This window comes from Poecilia reticulata, linkage group LG9 (genome assembly GCF_000633615.1).
Source record: "Poecilia reticulata strain Guanapo linkage group LG9, Guppy_female_1.0+MT, whole genome shotgun sequence".
Lineage (NCBI taxonomy): Eukaryota > Metazoa > Chordata > Actinopteri > Cyprinodontiformes > Poeciliidae > Poecilia > Poecilia reticulata.
Window position 1 is genome coordinate 25,047,959 of NC_024339.1, and position 17,052 is coordinate 25,065,010.

At 39.5% G+C, this 17,052-nt stretch overlaps 1 protein-coding gene across 4 annotated transcripts in view; it reads right to left on the reverse strand.

Moving 5' to 3' along the window:
* Positions 1-784: 784 nt before the first annotated feature.
* Positions 785-17,052, reverse strand: part of rhobtb4 (Rho related BTB domain containing 4) — a 43,955-nt gene continuing 27,687 nt past the window's right edge. For all 4 annotated transcript variants that reach the window (XM_008418911.2, XM_008418909.2, XM_008418908.2 and 1 more), the window contains 10 exons: positions 15,984-16,185; positions 15,581-15,684; positions 11,961-12,146; positions 9,192-10,011; positions 8,618-8,837; positions 7,859-7,977; positions 4,265-4,415; positions 3,919-4,007; positions 3,668-3,773; positions 785-3,447 (listed from right to left, as the gene is read on the reverse strand). In XM_008418911.2, coding sequence (XP_008417133.1) covers positions 3,269-3,447; positions 3,668-3,773; positions 3,919-4,007; positions 4,265-4,415; positions 7,859-7,977; positions 8,618-8,837; positions 9,192-10,011; positions 11,961-12,146; positions 15,581-15,684; positions 15,984-16,175 — 2,166 coding nt within the window. In that variant the 5' untranslated portion in view covers positions 16,176-16,185 and the 3' untranslated portion in view covers positions 785-3,268. The remainder of the gene's footprint in view (positions 3,448-3,667; positions 3,774-3,918; positions 4,008-4,264; positions 4,416-7,858; positions 7,978-8,617; positions 8,838-9,191; positions 10,012-11,960; positions 12,147-15,580; positions 15,685-15,983; positions 16,186-17,052) is intronic.

Genomic DNA, 17,052 nt, shown 5'->3' on the forward strand with positions numbered 1-17,052 from the left:
TGCATTTTAAACAAAGTCTGGACGTCATGCAAGTTCATTGCACTCCACATGATGTTGCACCCACCCAGTGCACAGGCCCGCCGGTGCATTTTGCAAAGCTTTAGCTTCTCACAGTCAGTGGTTTAGAAGTTATACTGCAGGAGTCAAGCATCCATGTTAACTGGCTACCTTTTAATCACTTGGTTTATAAAGAAACATAACTGGAACAGCATCCTACTCAAGTTTTGGTACCTCCGCATCAAAAAGACTTCATTAATTGATGTAACATAATCTCTCACTACAAAATAGTGAATATAAGTAAACTGAATTAATAAGGACAAAAAAATACCACAGTGTGAATAATTACATGTATAAGAAATTTGAAAACAATAATTTTTTTTTCGTAAATCCTACCTTCTAATTTTTTCTGAGGGTCTGTAAAAGGATCTTGAACTGATCTTTACCAGGGGTGCCAATAATTGTGGAGGACGCTGTATATCTAGTGTTAAGCCATTTCATTAGAAAAACCTTGTCTCAAATCGCTGTTTGAAGAAATAAAAAAATCATTTATCTGCATAAATATCATACCCACAGATTTGCAAGGCTCAGGCTGGCTTAAAATTTCTCTCCCTCAAATTTCAAAAAGATAGTGGCAGAGAGCCCATAAAAACAAAACAAAAAAAAAACATTTTACAGTTCTGACATTTATCATTGAATCCTACCACCACCATGCCAGTTACTGCAGAACCAGCCTGCAGATTGGATCATAAGGCACAGGGACACAAGATCTGTTTAGTGATTCTGTGGGGAAACAAAATTCCTTTTTTTTTTTTTTTTAATTCCTACAGAACTGCAGTGGTGTAACTTCAAAAGTTGACGGACTCATTCCACGGCGTGTGGAAAGAGACTGACGCTGACTGAGGCTTGCTCACTTTTACTCAGTTTCCTCATTCTCACACTAAATCAGCTCAATTCTCACTTGGGCCAAGTGAGAGCCTATGCGACTTCTATTCTGGTAGTTGAAAATTGCTTTGCACACCTCCTGTGGAACAACAGCATAATGTACCACATGCCTCATACAATCTACCCATCTCAGAGAGTTTGCCTGGATAAAGCTGTGGGGCGCAAACCCACAAATAGAAAACGTGCTAATAAAAACTCACAGCTGCAACTTTTTTTTTTTGTCTTTCCACATTCAAATGAAAGCCCAAAGAAATTAGCACCCTAAATGAGAAAACCCTATTTGCTCAAACTGGTGAAACAACAACAAAAATGAATCTAAAGAAATGCCCTATTTATGTGTTAGCTAGAAAGAAGGAATACGTCACATTGGTTTAGAATATAAAAGCAGCAAAAGACATCCCAGTATTTAGAGCAAACCTCAACCTCTAAAATCTTTTATCAGCTTTTTACAGACTCTGTGAATAGAAAAAAAACAAAATCAAGTTCATAAAATTTAAAAACTATTCTAAAGTTTCTGTAAGTTCTGCACAAATAAACCATCAGACAGTCCTCTAAACTATGTGTGTCTCTATGTTCATGTGGACACTGTTTTCAGCACCAATGTTTAATCCTAGCAGAGAACAGAAGGCAATGTTTTAAATGGACCATCTTTAGTCCTTACAACCAGAGCCAGCCCATTGGGTAGGGTGGGTGTTTCCCTTTAAAGGTTGTTCTCACAAGTAGTCGCTGAGTAATGGCAGATAATTATCCAGATTTATTTGCAAAAATATTAAATGCAAATAAGTAAAGAATGCTGAAGTTGAATTAAGATTGTTAACATAACTAGAGTTGCACATATCTAGTTTTTTTCTGGGCCATTTAAACTTTGTTGGGTTTTTTTTAGGTCTGACCTGCCAATTTCAAAAGTCATCATAAATAAGAAGTTTTAAGCGGGTTAGTTTGCTTACCCATTGGGCCGGCTCCACTTGTAACAAGCATCTAATACTGCCTTCTGCTTCTAAAACTTGTCCTACTTTCTACTACAGCCCCTCCCAAGTTAGAAAATGTAAATAAACAAAAATAAAGGGAGAAGGAAGAACTACACCTTTGGTATTCAGAATCAGCTGAAAACCCTTTTAAGTATCCATTATTTTAAATCCACTAGTGAACTAGTAGTGTGTACTTTTGTAACACTCTGCAAGGAGAAATTAATATATTTGATAATTATAATAAAACACCTACTACGGAAGTGATGGGACCCTGAGCAGTGCGACCCCTGGTGGTGTACGGGTGTAAAGGCTTGCTCCAATGGTTCAATGCACCTTAGTGGCCGAGGACATTTAATGCTGTATTAAATTTCCCCTTCACGACAGAGGTATTAAGTAAGGCTAGCCCTTTAAAAAAAAAAAAAAAAAAAAAAAAAACGTCAGTGCTATAGAGTGGCTCCATGTCAGTCTCCATGAACATTTTGAAAATAAGTGTTGAGTGCAGAAAGATGGTGTGCAGGGTTACATGACAAAAGAGATATGAGGACTGACTGGTAGATAATTTATGTCTATTTTCCCAACTTTATCTAGTTGAGAATACAACAGAACGATTGCATTAGTGGTTGCAGTGGTGATTTCTGACTTTGTCTGAGGTTTCTGCTCTTTTACCCTACTTATAATAGCCTCCCAAATGGCCCCAAAATGCACATTAAGTGATTAAAAGATAAGTAATAAAGAGCTAATTGTCAGTGTTAGTTCCTGCATCTACTGCTGGTTTCACAAGGGTGAAATGTGGAGATGCATCTGCGTGTGCTAGCAAACAGTCTGTATAAGAGGTGAAGGCAAACGTAGACTCCCCCACTCGCCAAAGGGAGCTGCAGTGTCAAATGTGTAAAAGTTATTAAGGTCGATGTGAAGGTTGAAGACTGAGAAAACAGAGAGAAAAGAGAGCCCTTGCTTCCAGTTCCCAACACTCCAAGGCAATCGGGTGCTGGTAGAGGGAGAAAAAGCATTTACGTACAGAAGGAAGGGTTGCTCTGCACCGCCGTTGTCCTTTTAGAGATCACTGCATCTCAACTTGGAAGCATCACTATAATCCATACATACACTCGCACATTCATGCAAATACCCCTTTCTGTCGAGTCCCAATCCGTCCCACCACCAAAACACAGTCATGTGGTGACCCACTGCCACCAAGAGGCACATACACTCCTCCCGAGCATGCAGACATTCAGGAATATTAGCACTGAAAGTTATTTCTCCACAGATAGAGGGATCACAACCATTCTCCTTTGTCTTTGCCAATCCGTGGGTTAGCGTCCGCCGAGGGGAAGATCCAAGAGCTAGACGTGGAAAACCCCTTAGGAGATGTGTGGAGAGGAAGACGGGTGTCTCCAGAAGCACCAGCCCCGTTTGGTGTGCTGCTTGCGCAGGATCTCTTCCTCGCGTTCACGCTCCTTTTGAGAACGCAGGTAGCGGTCTTCCTCCTTCAAGAACCATACGGGAGGCCAACGCTGCTTCTCAAAGTGCCTCTGGTTTTCTGTGAGAAAGAATGCAAATTTGTCCTCAAAAAAATGCTGTTGGTGCAAATATCATTTGCTACTGATTTAAGGTAACAGGCTAATGAAATTCCCAAATGTAGAGAAATTGCATTCTACATTTTGGTTGAAACTAAAATAGCAGAATGACATAGCGGTAATGAAATGGACTTTAGAGAGGAAGGCAACCAGGGACAGGAGGGCAAGTTGACTGCAACGTACCTGGAGACATAGCCTTCATGTCTTTGGGAAACTTGCGGCAGATGCTATTATAATTAGTGCAGATGTGATGAAGACACCAAGCAGAAAGCTGTTTGGCATTGTGGAACTGTGACAAGAAAAAAAAGAGAAAGTATTACTGCTCAAAAGAAATAAAAAAACTAATGTATGTCTGTATGAAATGAATACAAACTGGTTAAATACATGACCGCAAACTATTGTCTACATAAATGCACTTTTAAGTCAAAACACACCTGTGAAACTTCAAGGTAAGCTAGCACCTGTCCATCAATGTCCACTCCTTTCACTGCCAGTTGCAGTAGCTCATCCACAGCATGCTGCTCTGAAGAGGGAAAAAATTAAAGAGAATAAAGTATTTTCTAGTTGCATGCACCACTGACAAGTAATTCTGTAATCCTTTGTTTTAAACTACATAGAGGTAAAGGTTTTCATTATTCTTAAAAGTTATAAAATTAAGGTCTACAAATGTGAATCTTAACAATAAAACAATGTTCAGTTGCATCCAGTTGGTAGGGAACAAAGAAGAGAGTGAAGTTTAGACTCCGCTGTGTTTACAGCACCCCACACAGTAATACTTACCAGTGAGGGCAACGAGTCGTGGCAAACACAGACGGTTGGCCAGAACTATTAGTTCCATGGGCTCCAATCCAGGACACGGTGTCAGGAGACCACAGTACAGGAACTCAAGCACTCCACGCATACATGCTGTACTGGTGTTAGGAATCGATACCTATAATGCAATAGCAGCAAGAGAAGATGGGGGTCAACTGTAAAATTCTGTACATTAATGCATTGTATTTGCGTGCAACGCAAATACAATGCAATAAATAGAAAATATGAAGTGCTGCAAAAAAAAGGTCATAATGGTTCTCAGTCCTTGTGGTGCATTTTTGCTCATTATATACTATACGCTCCTCTGAAAAGGATCTATTGTCACAGTTTCATTACATGTAACAAATTCATCAGCAGCTAATGAAGCGATAGCCCCAGAAAACGGAAGGAAGGTGAACCATTATGACCCCCCCCAGTGAGTCTACCCACTCGGTCACTTTACAGTCTCCACTCTCATAAACAATTAAGAAATGCCAGCATGGTGCGGTCTCTCGTCCCAGAGAAAGGTAGTCTCTATAGTTTAAAGCTCTAGCTAAGCAACCGGATGCATTAATGATTGGACTCAGACGTAGTGACATATACGAATACGAGCTGTAATCTATACAAATTGTGTTTTGTTCTCAGAATTCCACCATTATTAGTTTACTGGATGCTAAATTTAAAAACATTCATGGTAAGACTAAAGCGCAAAAGTGTTACATGTTAATACGCATCCGTCAGACAAACATCTGTGATGACCTACAGATGCAAATTAACAAAACAACAACTAAAAAATCAGGTCAAATGATGTGAACAAACAAAGAAATAAATGTGATAATAACCGACACGATGACTCTGCTGATGGCTGCCTTGATACTTGGCTGACTCTCATTATTGTTCTTGGGGATTTTAATAGCACAAACCTCTCAAATGAACTACCCAAGAGAGACGAACACACTGAACCGCTGCTACAAAGTCTTCAAAGCAGCAAACTGTGCAGTTCCTCACGCAGGTTTAGGATTCTCCGATCACTATCTACTTCATCTCATTGTAATCTACAGGCAAAAGCTGAAAACCTTTGTCTGTTGTTAGGACTTTAAGGAAGTGGACTGATGAGTCAAAGCAGATGTTACAGGCTTGCTTTGACTGTAAAGATTGCAGTGTTTTTACAGCTTCAGCTACTGACCTAATGAACTTGCTAAAACTGTGACATACATCCGTATTTGTAAGTTTAAATGTGTCGACCAAATAATATGAACGCCACGCACTTTCCAATGAAAAGCACATTAATTAGTTTGTAGTTTAAGCAAAGAGACAAACAGCTGATTTATCATTTAAAAGAAGATTGTTTTAATTTGGGGTTTTGAGGATGACTATGAAGGGTTCAGTTCATGAAGCTTTGGCCATTTCTAGTTACTCATATGACAACATATTCGCAACACATTGACCCCCTTTTGTACAGCACTGAAAACAGTTATTTTGAGTGTCTGGGTTGAGAAACTGCACTGTGTAGCCATGTCTTAAACTTCTGTTTCTATTTTTAAAAATATCTTCTTTGTGGTTTAAAGCTTCAACAGAGAAGACTCAAACAGGATGCATTCTAATTGCTAACTGCTGCCTGATACTGATGTATAAAGTTTTGTGGGCAGCCTCGTTCTGATTTCAAAGATTATGTTTTTAGCATCACAACATAAGTAACGGCAAATAGACTATAACATTAACCTCTAAAGTAATAAATTATGTATGCTCCTTTTAAGTTTACATTTAAACGGAATTTAATTCAACTAAGAAGGTCCACGGAAAAAAATTGTCTGTTTTTGTCTTCATACTAGTTTAAACGGTTGCATGTCAACAAATATTCTGCAAATTGAAAATTATTTCTGGCATTCTGACATGTTTTTTTATTCCTAACCAGCTGTTTGCATGTTTCCATTGACATTTTGCATATTTATCTTTGGTCTTCAAGTCTGTGACGTTTCAAGGCTTCCTTCCAATCACAATAAGCTTAACTTCCTCTGCAGATTCTCTATCAGACTCAAGACAAGACTCTGACAGGGCCTCTCTAAAACATTAGTATTGCTAATATTATTAACAATCATCTTAACATTAAATCATAATTTGCTCAACAGTAAAGTCCATAACTCCAGAAAGTAAAATGCATAACTAAAATTACACATATATAATTTACTTATTATTAAGCAGATTTTTTTATATGGTTTCCATTATAATTGTAAACTTTAACAAAATTATTCAAAAGTGTTTGAAATTTATTTGCAGCTATTCTGAACACATGAATCCCTGTAACCTGAACTGGCAGTCTTTGAAAAGAGACTGTGAGATCTTATTGCGAAACACAATCGAAAGAAGTTCAACTTAAAGACAGACCTCAACTTCCTTTGAGGTTACGTCAGGTCAGGCACACATGCCTTACCAGAAGCTGTGCCTCAGCACACATAAGGTAACAAATCCTGAGAAATACTGGTGTCAGTGAAGGTACTCTTCTCCAACAAAGACGTATTAAGAGAAACAGCCTATTTAAGCTATCATTGTTCTGTAGCCTTTGTGTAATTTTCTCAATGTTTCTAAATACAGCTAATCTATGACAACTCAGCAATATGGACACTTCACACAGAAAACAGCAAACATAAACAACATTAAGCTCTCAGACCACCACATAAAAACAAAGCCCACGACACCAATTTGTCTGTGGTTTTTATTCAGGTAAAGATACCTTCTGAGAATAGAAACAGGAAGTCGGAAATACTTCTATGCACGTTTTTATATGTGTGAATCAAGTAGTTTTCTCACCCTGGTGAAACAGATTTTCACAAAGGCATGCGCCTCAGTTTAATTTAAGGTAAAAAATAAAAATAAAAATCTGAAGTCTTTTGTCAGACAAAGACTAACCAAAGCAGTCAATTGTGTGTAAATGCATTTACTCATAAGTTCTTATCTCTGGACATTACGTGTCTAAGTCATCGAGAGATGTGGTTATTTGCAGACCTTTAACACCACCCAGGAGTGAAACAAAGATTAGTAGGTCAATCTGATAGAGAACCATATGTGTGGTTTAGGTAATCAAAAATATTAACCTAATCCCAATAACCCCTTAACCTTTACCACATGTTATCAGATGTTGCAAGCTGTGTACTACACTTCTGTGTGAGCTAAGGCACGTTTCTACTGCAGCAACCTTTTCCATGAGTGAAAGAAGTTTTGTGAAGCTCTTATTTATCCATCTGTAACAATAATCTGGTAATAAATAATTACCAGAATAGGTTTTAAAAGGCCCTCACAGGGAGTTATATTTTGATTTACCTTGTTATTGACTGAAGCTACATAGAGGGTACTAATTATTTCCTATTTGCTGAATAGGTCTAAGGTTTATGTTTTAGATAAGTTTAATTGATTTAAATTTTTCATTGGTTCTTCAGGGTAACATAATGTCAATAGGAGCTTTTCTTTCCCGTTTTGTCAATTTTTCAGAATTTAGGATTGAGACATCTAGTTACATTCCATTCCAAAACTGAAAGTACTCATATCTCCAACGTCTGTATGGGCTCTTCATCTGTATGGGCTCACCTCTTCGATGTAGCTTTCCATAAAGGAGCCACGGAACATGGCGGCCATCCAGTCACAGCTGGATATGAGCAGCGGCTTGTGGGCCGGGAGGCAGCCGTCATCCAGCCGGAACACAACATCTGAAACCGGGGTGGGAAAAGAGCGTTCATCTCGTGGAATGCCACAGAAGCCCAAACTACAGAAAGGAAAAGACAGACGAGGCGGACGTCCAGACACGCGCACACAGGCAGCAAGAGGACCAGACAGACACACAGAGAGACATGGACACAGGTAGACAGACAGAAAGATAAATTGACAGGGAGACGCAACAGCTCTCCACTCATTGTATGGGAAGGAAAGCAAACGCAGGATAGTGGGTTATGCAGAACACTGAAGAAGTCTGGTAAAGAGAGGGCTGTGTTGTCCCGAAAAATCTGTTACATTCTTATTAATTTAATCAAAACTCATATGAGTTTTATGGGAACAATGATAACTATGATCAGAGAAAGAACAATGACAGCACAGAGGGACAAAAGTCAAGTTTTGTTCAGAAAAGGCAAAGACGACACTAAAAGGGGACACAACGCAAAACAAATAAGACAGTGTATGGGGTAGAGTGAACACAAGATAAGCAGACTGACACAACACTCAGTCATCAAGTCAAATGATGATTATGAAGGAATCAGTGAAAGAGACAGATGCAATGTGGGGGGCATCACATCTAGAATGATAAATGCTACACAAAAACAATGGCAGCATTGAGTGGCTGACGTGGTTTACCAGCAAAAGTCCCTTTATTGAGGCACTCTTTGATTCGATTGGCTCTGCGGACGTGGAAGGCCTTTGTGATCTCCTGGTTCATGAAACTCTCTCTGTTCAAAACGTTGGCCACCATCATCCGAAGGTCGAACACCTCAAGCAGCTCTGCAATGGTGGCCACCTGCATCAGATCGCCTCGACTCTCGTCCAGGCTGCCTGTGTAGAGGTACTGAAGCACTGCCTAGAAATGCAGCAAACCCAGAGGTCAAACACACCGAAAACTTAAAGAGCATTTAATGCACAGTGCAGAGCATTCAGAGAAAGTCTTGTTTAAAAAAAAAAACATACATTTCTTCCGTTTTTGCTAGTTTTGTCCTAGCTAGGTTTTCCCAGTAAAAAACAAAACAAAATTTCTATCAGACAGAGATAAGCCAAGTGAATACAAAGTGCAGAGTTCAAACAATGATTTCATTTCATTTCATGACAAAAATGGAAAAAAGTTATTAAACTAACCCTATGTGAAAAATTACTTATTTTAGCTAAATCATGCATTAACCTTTATTAACCACTAGTAATGTAAACAATTTATAATAACCTTAAATGGTTCCTCCTGAATAAGTGAATCCATAGCAACCACAGTCATCAGACGAGGCCGTCCAGTCATGGGATCATCAACATGCTCCAGACACACACTGAGAAACCCCCTTCCCCATCCAGAGAGGGGTCGACCTGTCCCCATTGCTCCCATCGAGTACTGGGCTCGAGAGGGGAGTGCATTATCACTCTGGGAAGTCCTCAAAGACCCCTGCTGGAGAAGCTGAGGTCGGTTCAGGCCCCGCACTCCTCCATCTATTCCATCTTTATCAATGTCCAGACTCTTGGTGCGTCCAGCTTGCTCTTTGGCTCCTCTTCTGCTCTGCTCATCTTCCTCCCCACTCTCTGTGTTTTCCTTGCCCTCCTGTTCCTCTCCCATTGCCCCAAAACTCGACCCACCAAGATCAAGCGTGAAAAGGTCGTAGAACTTGGAGCAGGACGTAGCCAGGTAAACTTTGTGAGCAAAGACACGAGTGGAGCCCCCTTGCAAAAAGAAAAGAACATCTGCGCAAAGAGGATGACAGAAAAGGGAGTCAGGGCCTTCGCCGTCTGTGGCCGGTGGGTCGGGGATGCCCACTATGGGGCGTGGTGGTCGAGGAGGTAGGAAGGGGGCCTGCAGAAGGGGTCTCTGGACCTTTTTCAGGTGGGACTTCCAGAATTGCAGGTGCCGACGGGAAATGAGGGCTGCACGGATGGCGTTGTCAAACACATCTTTGACTCCAAACTGGGCGACAATGCTCGTCTCATAGTAAGGAATCCCAAGTTCTTTTGCCACCTCGTGGCCTCTCTCTGGAGGGAGGATGTCTGTTGGTTTGATGGGCCTGTGAGTCAAACAGGAAAACGTTCAATCAGCAGGTAGGGCAAGATTATATATTAACAACAACAACAACCATTCATGCAAAGATAAGCAAGCTACATGGAGCGTACACCTCACTTCTGAAACAAAACCACTGAGTGATGTCAATACAGTGATGTAATAGCAGTTTTTATGGGTGGCTGTATTTCCAACAACTTTTGGACTGTTGATATTCTTCTCTTATCATGTCAACTAAGCTCTATTGGTCCTACACTGGCAATTCTTTGTATATGATTTGGCTTCTTGCCTGTTGTTTGTGTTACACCAGGTCTCAAAAGTGTTGTGATACAATTGATAAATTAATATAATTTATCAATTGCATTCATTGATAAATCATTTAATACAATTTCAACGTGCAATTAGGCCTGTCACGATAATAAATTTTGCTGGACGATTAATTGTCTAAAAAATTATTTAGATAAACGATCATATTGTTTCAAGACCTTTTGACACTGATTTAATGGAAATGACTAATAATGCATGCAATTTCCTGCCATRGATAGATACACTTTATTTTCAAAAGAACACATAACACTGGAACTGATAAACTAAATCAGTTCCAGTGTTAATGGATTCTCAGTCTCCATTAACAAAAAYKTACTTGAATAAAAACTRAACAACATAAAGCMAAAGTGGAAATAAATACTGCATTCAACCAAAAGAGTGCAKATTATGAAGTCTGTATTGGCCTTCAGTAATCACTAGATTTAAATAGAGAAGATGGGCACATCCGACTATCTAATACAATAGTTAATACTACACAATTTTTTGCCCCTATTTTCCCCTTATGACAGTCTTGGATCGTTGATCGATCTAATATTGTCATTGATGATTTCGTAACCGATCATCCTGTAGTGTCAGGTGTGTTACGGTAGATCGTCGTGGCCGCTCCAATCTAAATGAGGGGTTTTCCCCGACTGGGAGCTTTAACGCTCAATGTGACAGGTAGCCAATCAGAAAGCGCGGATTCTCCTCCTGCTTTCTGAGGGGAAATTACAGAGAGGAATCCCAAACAGCTGAAACGGCACAACCCGAAGTCCAGCGGACATTGGAGATGATATGTGGAAACAACATTAATGTTTATTCAATACTTTGTGCAAAGAATATAGAAATGACAAGGAGAGGAGTTGGAGCTAAATTGCTACCGCAGTTGATGAACCCGGTAAGTTTTCAGCTGTTCTTCGTTAACGTGACATAAATAGGTTATAATGATTTTCATTAAGACAAGACTTTACGCTGACTCTAGCCACATGCATCACAGGTATATTCTAGTAAAGCATTGATTAATGCCTCATTTTAAAATTAGTTAACTGGACTTGTAGCCATTATTTTGTGCCCAGGTGGCTGGACACCACACGCCATGACGAACCCGATCGAACCATTATACCTAGGATTTCTGTCGGCTAATTTGTGGTCTGGTTTTGAAAATGGGCCGACAATCGGCCGACAACTCGTGTAGTGTGCGCTGAACATTACACAAAAGAAATGAGGAAGGGATTTGTCAGTGGAGAGCACCGGAGTTTAGCCTTTTTTTTCCATTCAGTGTCATCAACAGAAAGAAAAAAGGCAGGAAGAGACGATAAAGCAGATAATTAAAATGAGGTTGATAGGTTTAATTTATCGTGCGATTAATTGATTTATCGTTTATCGCGACAAGCCTACGTACAATGTGACATTTATCCTGTAAAATATACATCATCAAATATACATCAAATGTATATCATCTCAAACTTAAGGAGAAGTATAATTTTTAACAGGTTTGTTACTTGAAAAAAGGCCCCACTTAAATCCTTCAAGCCAGTTTTTTTGCACCATAAGACATATCTTACAATTTGCAAGCAAGGTAGTAAAGCAACATTCTTGCAGGTTGTGTCTCAGAAAGAATGTTAATGCTTAATGAGGAATGAATCTCACTTTGCTAACGGTCGTCTCGCACGGTTGACTGCATCCAGGTCAGCGTAGCGCAGATCCAGCTGGCAGCCGACCAGGATGATGGGTGTTCGGGGACAAAAGTGCTTGATCTCCGGAAACCACATGGTGCGAACATGGCGCAGGGAGTTGGGATTAGCCAGAGAGAAGCAGAGTACCACTACATCAGATCTACAGGGAAGGATGAGAGAGAAAACACTTCTTTTTATGTACGAACAAAATAACAGACGTCAGAGACAAAGGTGGGCTGAGGTGCTCTGTCAGGGAATGTCAGTCAAGACAGGGCATTTGGGCTTTGATGGATATATGGGAACAGAAAAGGAAGAAATAAAAAAAAGAGCTACTGCTGACTCATGCAACATGATGTCAGCTTGCATTAAAACTTGTGCAAAGTGCATAAGGAGGAAGCTTGTTCAGCTTCTGCAAGGCATCAAGGGAGCAGGAAGCTTATGTGAGAGCTAGGAGGTGTGTGGCGGATGGTGGAGAGGTTCACAAGAGGAGTCTAGACCTCGCAACTATTTGTGTGGCTTGAGCCTCTTTCTTTCTTTCTTTCTTTCTTTCTTTCTTTCTTTCTTTCTTTCTTTCTTTCTTTCTTTCTTTCTTTCTGTTGTGTAAATCTCCAAAAGCTCTTGAAAGCAACAAGAAAAAGGAATCTAAAAATAGTTCTGGATTTAAACTCTCACACAGATTCACCAGATTTGTCTGAGCCAGCAGATCACCGCATTTAGCAGGAGATCTCTAATCCTCACAAGACGGTGCATGTCTGCCTACTTCCAGGTAATGTCAAGGGTGGATCATTAACTCTTAGTGAAAAGGCAAAAAAAAAAAAACAATTTGTAACTCCTCACCCTCTGCAACCATGCATAGGACAAGACTTTTAGCCTCAGCAGCAAAAGAATACTCAGACTTATGTAACTTGTGCTACATTCATCATCATTTGTGGCTTGAGGACAATCATATGACTATATTGCAGTTTTTGACATTTGCCAGGAATCCAGTACTTATCAGAGGAAGTGAGGTAAATCATCAACTGAACTTGAGAGCAACATTATAAAACAGTAAAATATGCCTCATTTCCTTGGGCAAAATACCTACATGTCAGGAGTTATGGAGTGTTTAATGAGACAACAAAGGATGTGCTGTTGAAGAAATGTGGTTTTATTGTTGTTTAACAATTTTGGAAAATTCTTGAAGAGAGTTTACAGATTAATCTGATTGACCACGTAGATGAAAGGAACCTGATGTCCCACTGCTAAGCTCACATGGCCCCTGTAGACTTAAGAAGTAATCAGCTGGGATATTCTTTGCTGTTCTGATTCCACAGTCCTCTGTATTTCTCAGATAATATCTGAAAAGCTCCCAAGGACATAATATAACACAGCAGGCCATTAAATCACAATGCGAGCACACACAGTCAAGCAAGCTCCCATTAGCACTTTATCAAAGGATTATTACTACATCTTAGCCAGGTGCACACGATGCAGCTCACACAATTATACATACTGTATATAGATTTCACAGATTTGTATTTGTATTTGTATCTGTATTTGTGAAATACAGATTTCACAGATTCCACATTTTCAGCATACAGTCTACTTTGTCTGGCACTCATGTTCCATATGTTTTTGACAGTTGATTGCCTTTAGTTAGTATATCATGATACATTTCCAATATTATCCTTTTTTGATGTTTTTGCATCTTTTTATTGACAAATAACTTTATACGATAAGATCTTTTAGATTATGTGTGGCCTCTCTGCCAACTGTAGCTTTAGGTAAATTGTGTAAGTCAAAAAATGCCACAAAAATAAACTACAACAGCTGAACTTTATTTATTGTTCATCACTTTCTCTGTAAGTGAAAAACCTAAATCAGGTGTGTTTTTAAGAAGATTAAATGCAGAAGTTTATAACAGGTTTGCCTAAAATGATCCATCTTAATCTCCTTATTGTAAGACAATTAGCTGCGATGATGAATTGCAAAAAAAAAAAAAATGGGTGGGGAGGAGGCTGACTCAAGTTACATTGGGCTTAATCTATTTTCCAGCAGCTACTTGTTTTCCTGAACTCCTTCTAACAAGACATGTGACGGTGGGTGTGATGTTCTAAGTTTTATGTCAACAAAAACCTAGCCAGGTGTGAGGAGGGTCAAAGAGCAGCTACATACCAACCGTATGGAGAGGTTAGACTTATTAATGAAGGAGTACGGATGGTAAGCACACAGGAAAGGGAGTTGCAATGTTGGCTCAGATAAACAGGGAGACAAGAGATGGGAACAAAAAAGGGCGATGGTTAAGGAAGAATGCTTGATGTTGTTTTAATGCTGGGGTAAAACCAGCTGAGCTGGCACTGTGTTTCTAATCAGCTGACTCCAGGCTCACAGGGTGAATAGATGTGCACACACACAAGCACGCGTAAACAAACATACACACACACACACAAACAGTAGCAGATCCCCAGGCGAATGTACAGACATTTAAACAGTGGGTAAACACAAGAAAGGGGTAAAAATTTGAACCTTAAACTAACCTCCATGCGGCTGACAAAAGCATAAATGAAGTCTGTCACGTACAAACCCTTTATATAAAGGGAAACAAGGTGACACCTTATGCAAAGTCCCTCCAAACAACCTTACTACATCCTACTTAAATTTATGGGAAAATTGTGGGGTCTTTGTGTTGATTGGTGAAAGAACCCATTATATGAAACTGTATGCAAGAACAAATATCTTAAATTAAATAAAACCAAGTTACTTTCTGGAAAAAGGTCAATTTTTTTCTCTACAGTGTACCAACTAAAGAAAGTTAAAAGTCATACAAGGTGTTTTATCAAGTTTTTTTTAATGTTTGGAGGTTTTGTGGTTAAAACATACAGACTTTGCTGTGATATGTGGCATTTCCTGATTGTATTTTAGCAATAAATCATTCTGCATTTCATGCCAATAAAGCAGCTTTGACGAGAGAACGACTAACAAGAGGGTACAGGGATCATCCAATCATTTCCTGTGGAGGAAGGATGCAACAGCTTGAAAGGGACGTCCAATGCAAAAGATAAAAAACTGTCGAATTACACAACAAATATGTAAGTAGTTTTTTCAATAAATTTGAACATTACTGAAAATCTGAAAATGAAAATTTATTAAATTCCCAGAACTCAAATGTAAGGTTCCCACAATTGTGTTTTCCATTTAACATCCTTTTCTGACTGAACCTCTGCTATATTCTATTTTTTTGTCTACACAATGTCATTATCAAATAAATAGAAATATGCACATTTTTAATGCATATGAGAAAATAGAATGTAAATTTTTATACTAAAATCAAACAACTATTTGGTGATGTTCTGTTTTGAGATTTACTTTCATGCTTGTATATCATTTTTTGATTATGAAAAGTTTGTTAAATTCTAATCAGACGTTTCTAACTTGTATAAATATATAAAACAATATTAAAAAAAAACAAAGATACATTTCTATCTTATGTATCTCTTGGCTACATTAAAATATTTCCAGGTAATTAACCTTGTTATCCAGCATCAGATGTGTTATTAGGTCAGTACGTTCAGGCTGGTGGACAGCTTAAGGCTTGGTGTTCATGTGCACTCTCACCTGCCGTAGGCAAATCGCCTGTCTTTGTGATGATCCCCAAATGTGTCCCAAAGCCTCAGGGACACACTGACCTCATCCACCACATCCCGAGATCTCTCCAGCACCTACAATGTAGACATGTCATTGTAATCAGATTGAACGTTTTACGTTTATTTGTAAGATTTGTGTTTCCGTGGGATTAAAGGAACAATTAGTTATCTGGCTTTAAAAGGAACAACCCCGGGATTAAACTACATGACGTACAGTGGCATTTAAAGTTAAATGTTTTATGTAGCAAAAAAAAAAAGAAAATTAGTTGCAGGAAAATGCTAGAAGGGTTTGTCTATTTGTGGTTTCTTTTCTACAAAGTGTGTTTCTGTGTGTGTGTTTGTGCGCGAGTGCGTGTGTGTGTATGTGTGCCCACCTCCTGGCATACTCGGTACTGGTCGATGGCCCAGACGGTTGGCACGTGGGTGGCAAGCAGCTGATACTGTGTGAGTGTGGCATTGCAGGCCCGGGCACAGATTAGCCTGGTCTTGCCTACTGCATTGTCCCCCACCACCACACATTTAATGGTTTCCACATTGGGCCGCTCATAGTCTGTGTCTATATCCATGGAGAGGGCCCTAGGGAACATGAGAACAGGAGAGCAAAAAAGGGAGGAAATGGGTTAATCCAATATGCATGGAAATGAATGTCAAGTTTGAGAAAGTATCACAAATGGAGTGACGATGCATTTTTTTAAGTGACGGTAAGGGGCACTGGGAGCAGTAACTCTTGCCCTAGTCCCAGCCAAGGGAATGCATAGTTGAAGCTCCCAGTGCTCTATTGTCCAGTGTATAGAGACCTTTGCCAAACCCCACAACAGAACACATGGTTCCCACTCACAGACTGAGTAACAGAGACCACAGAGCTATTTCTGTACCAACACAAAGAGAGAGAGATGGATGAACAGACAAAGAGAGACTTCCCTGGAGGTCACTGTCCTCAGCTTCCCTTGCGCCATCTGCACCCAGTTTGCCACCCTTTGGATATGCTAGGAGGATTTTCACTTTAGTCTATTTCACAATGTTAGAATGTCTAACTTTGCCTAACAAAATACAAGACTACAGATGTCTGTGTCTTATCTTAAGCGGTCAAGGTCCTTAGCAATAAAAGCATGGCAATTTTGAAAACTAATAGTGGCTCTCAAAGTTACTAAATAAGTATTGAGAAAGTCCGATCCACAGTAAGTTCTTGATGTAGGGAACCACTAGTTAAGTTTTACAAATTTCAAAACAAAGTGCTAAGATTTCTAAAGAACCACTTTCTCTATAAATGTGTTTGCATTCAACTAGCTAGAACCACAGTGACATATGGTACGAGCTGATAATTAACAAGTCATATGAAAATGAGGAGAAAAAAAACCTACTACTAGGCTTTATCCCACAAGTGTCAAACTCCAGTTCTCAAGGGCCGCTGTCCTCCAGTTTTTAGATAAGTCAGAGGTACAA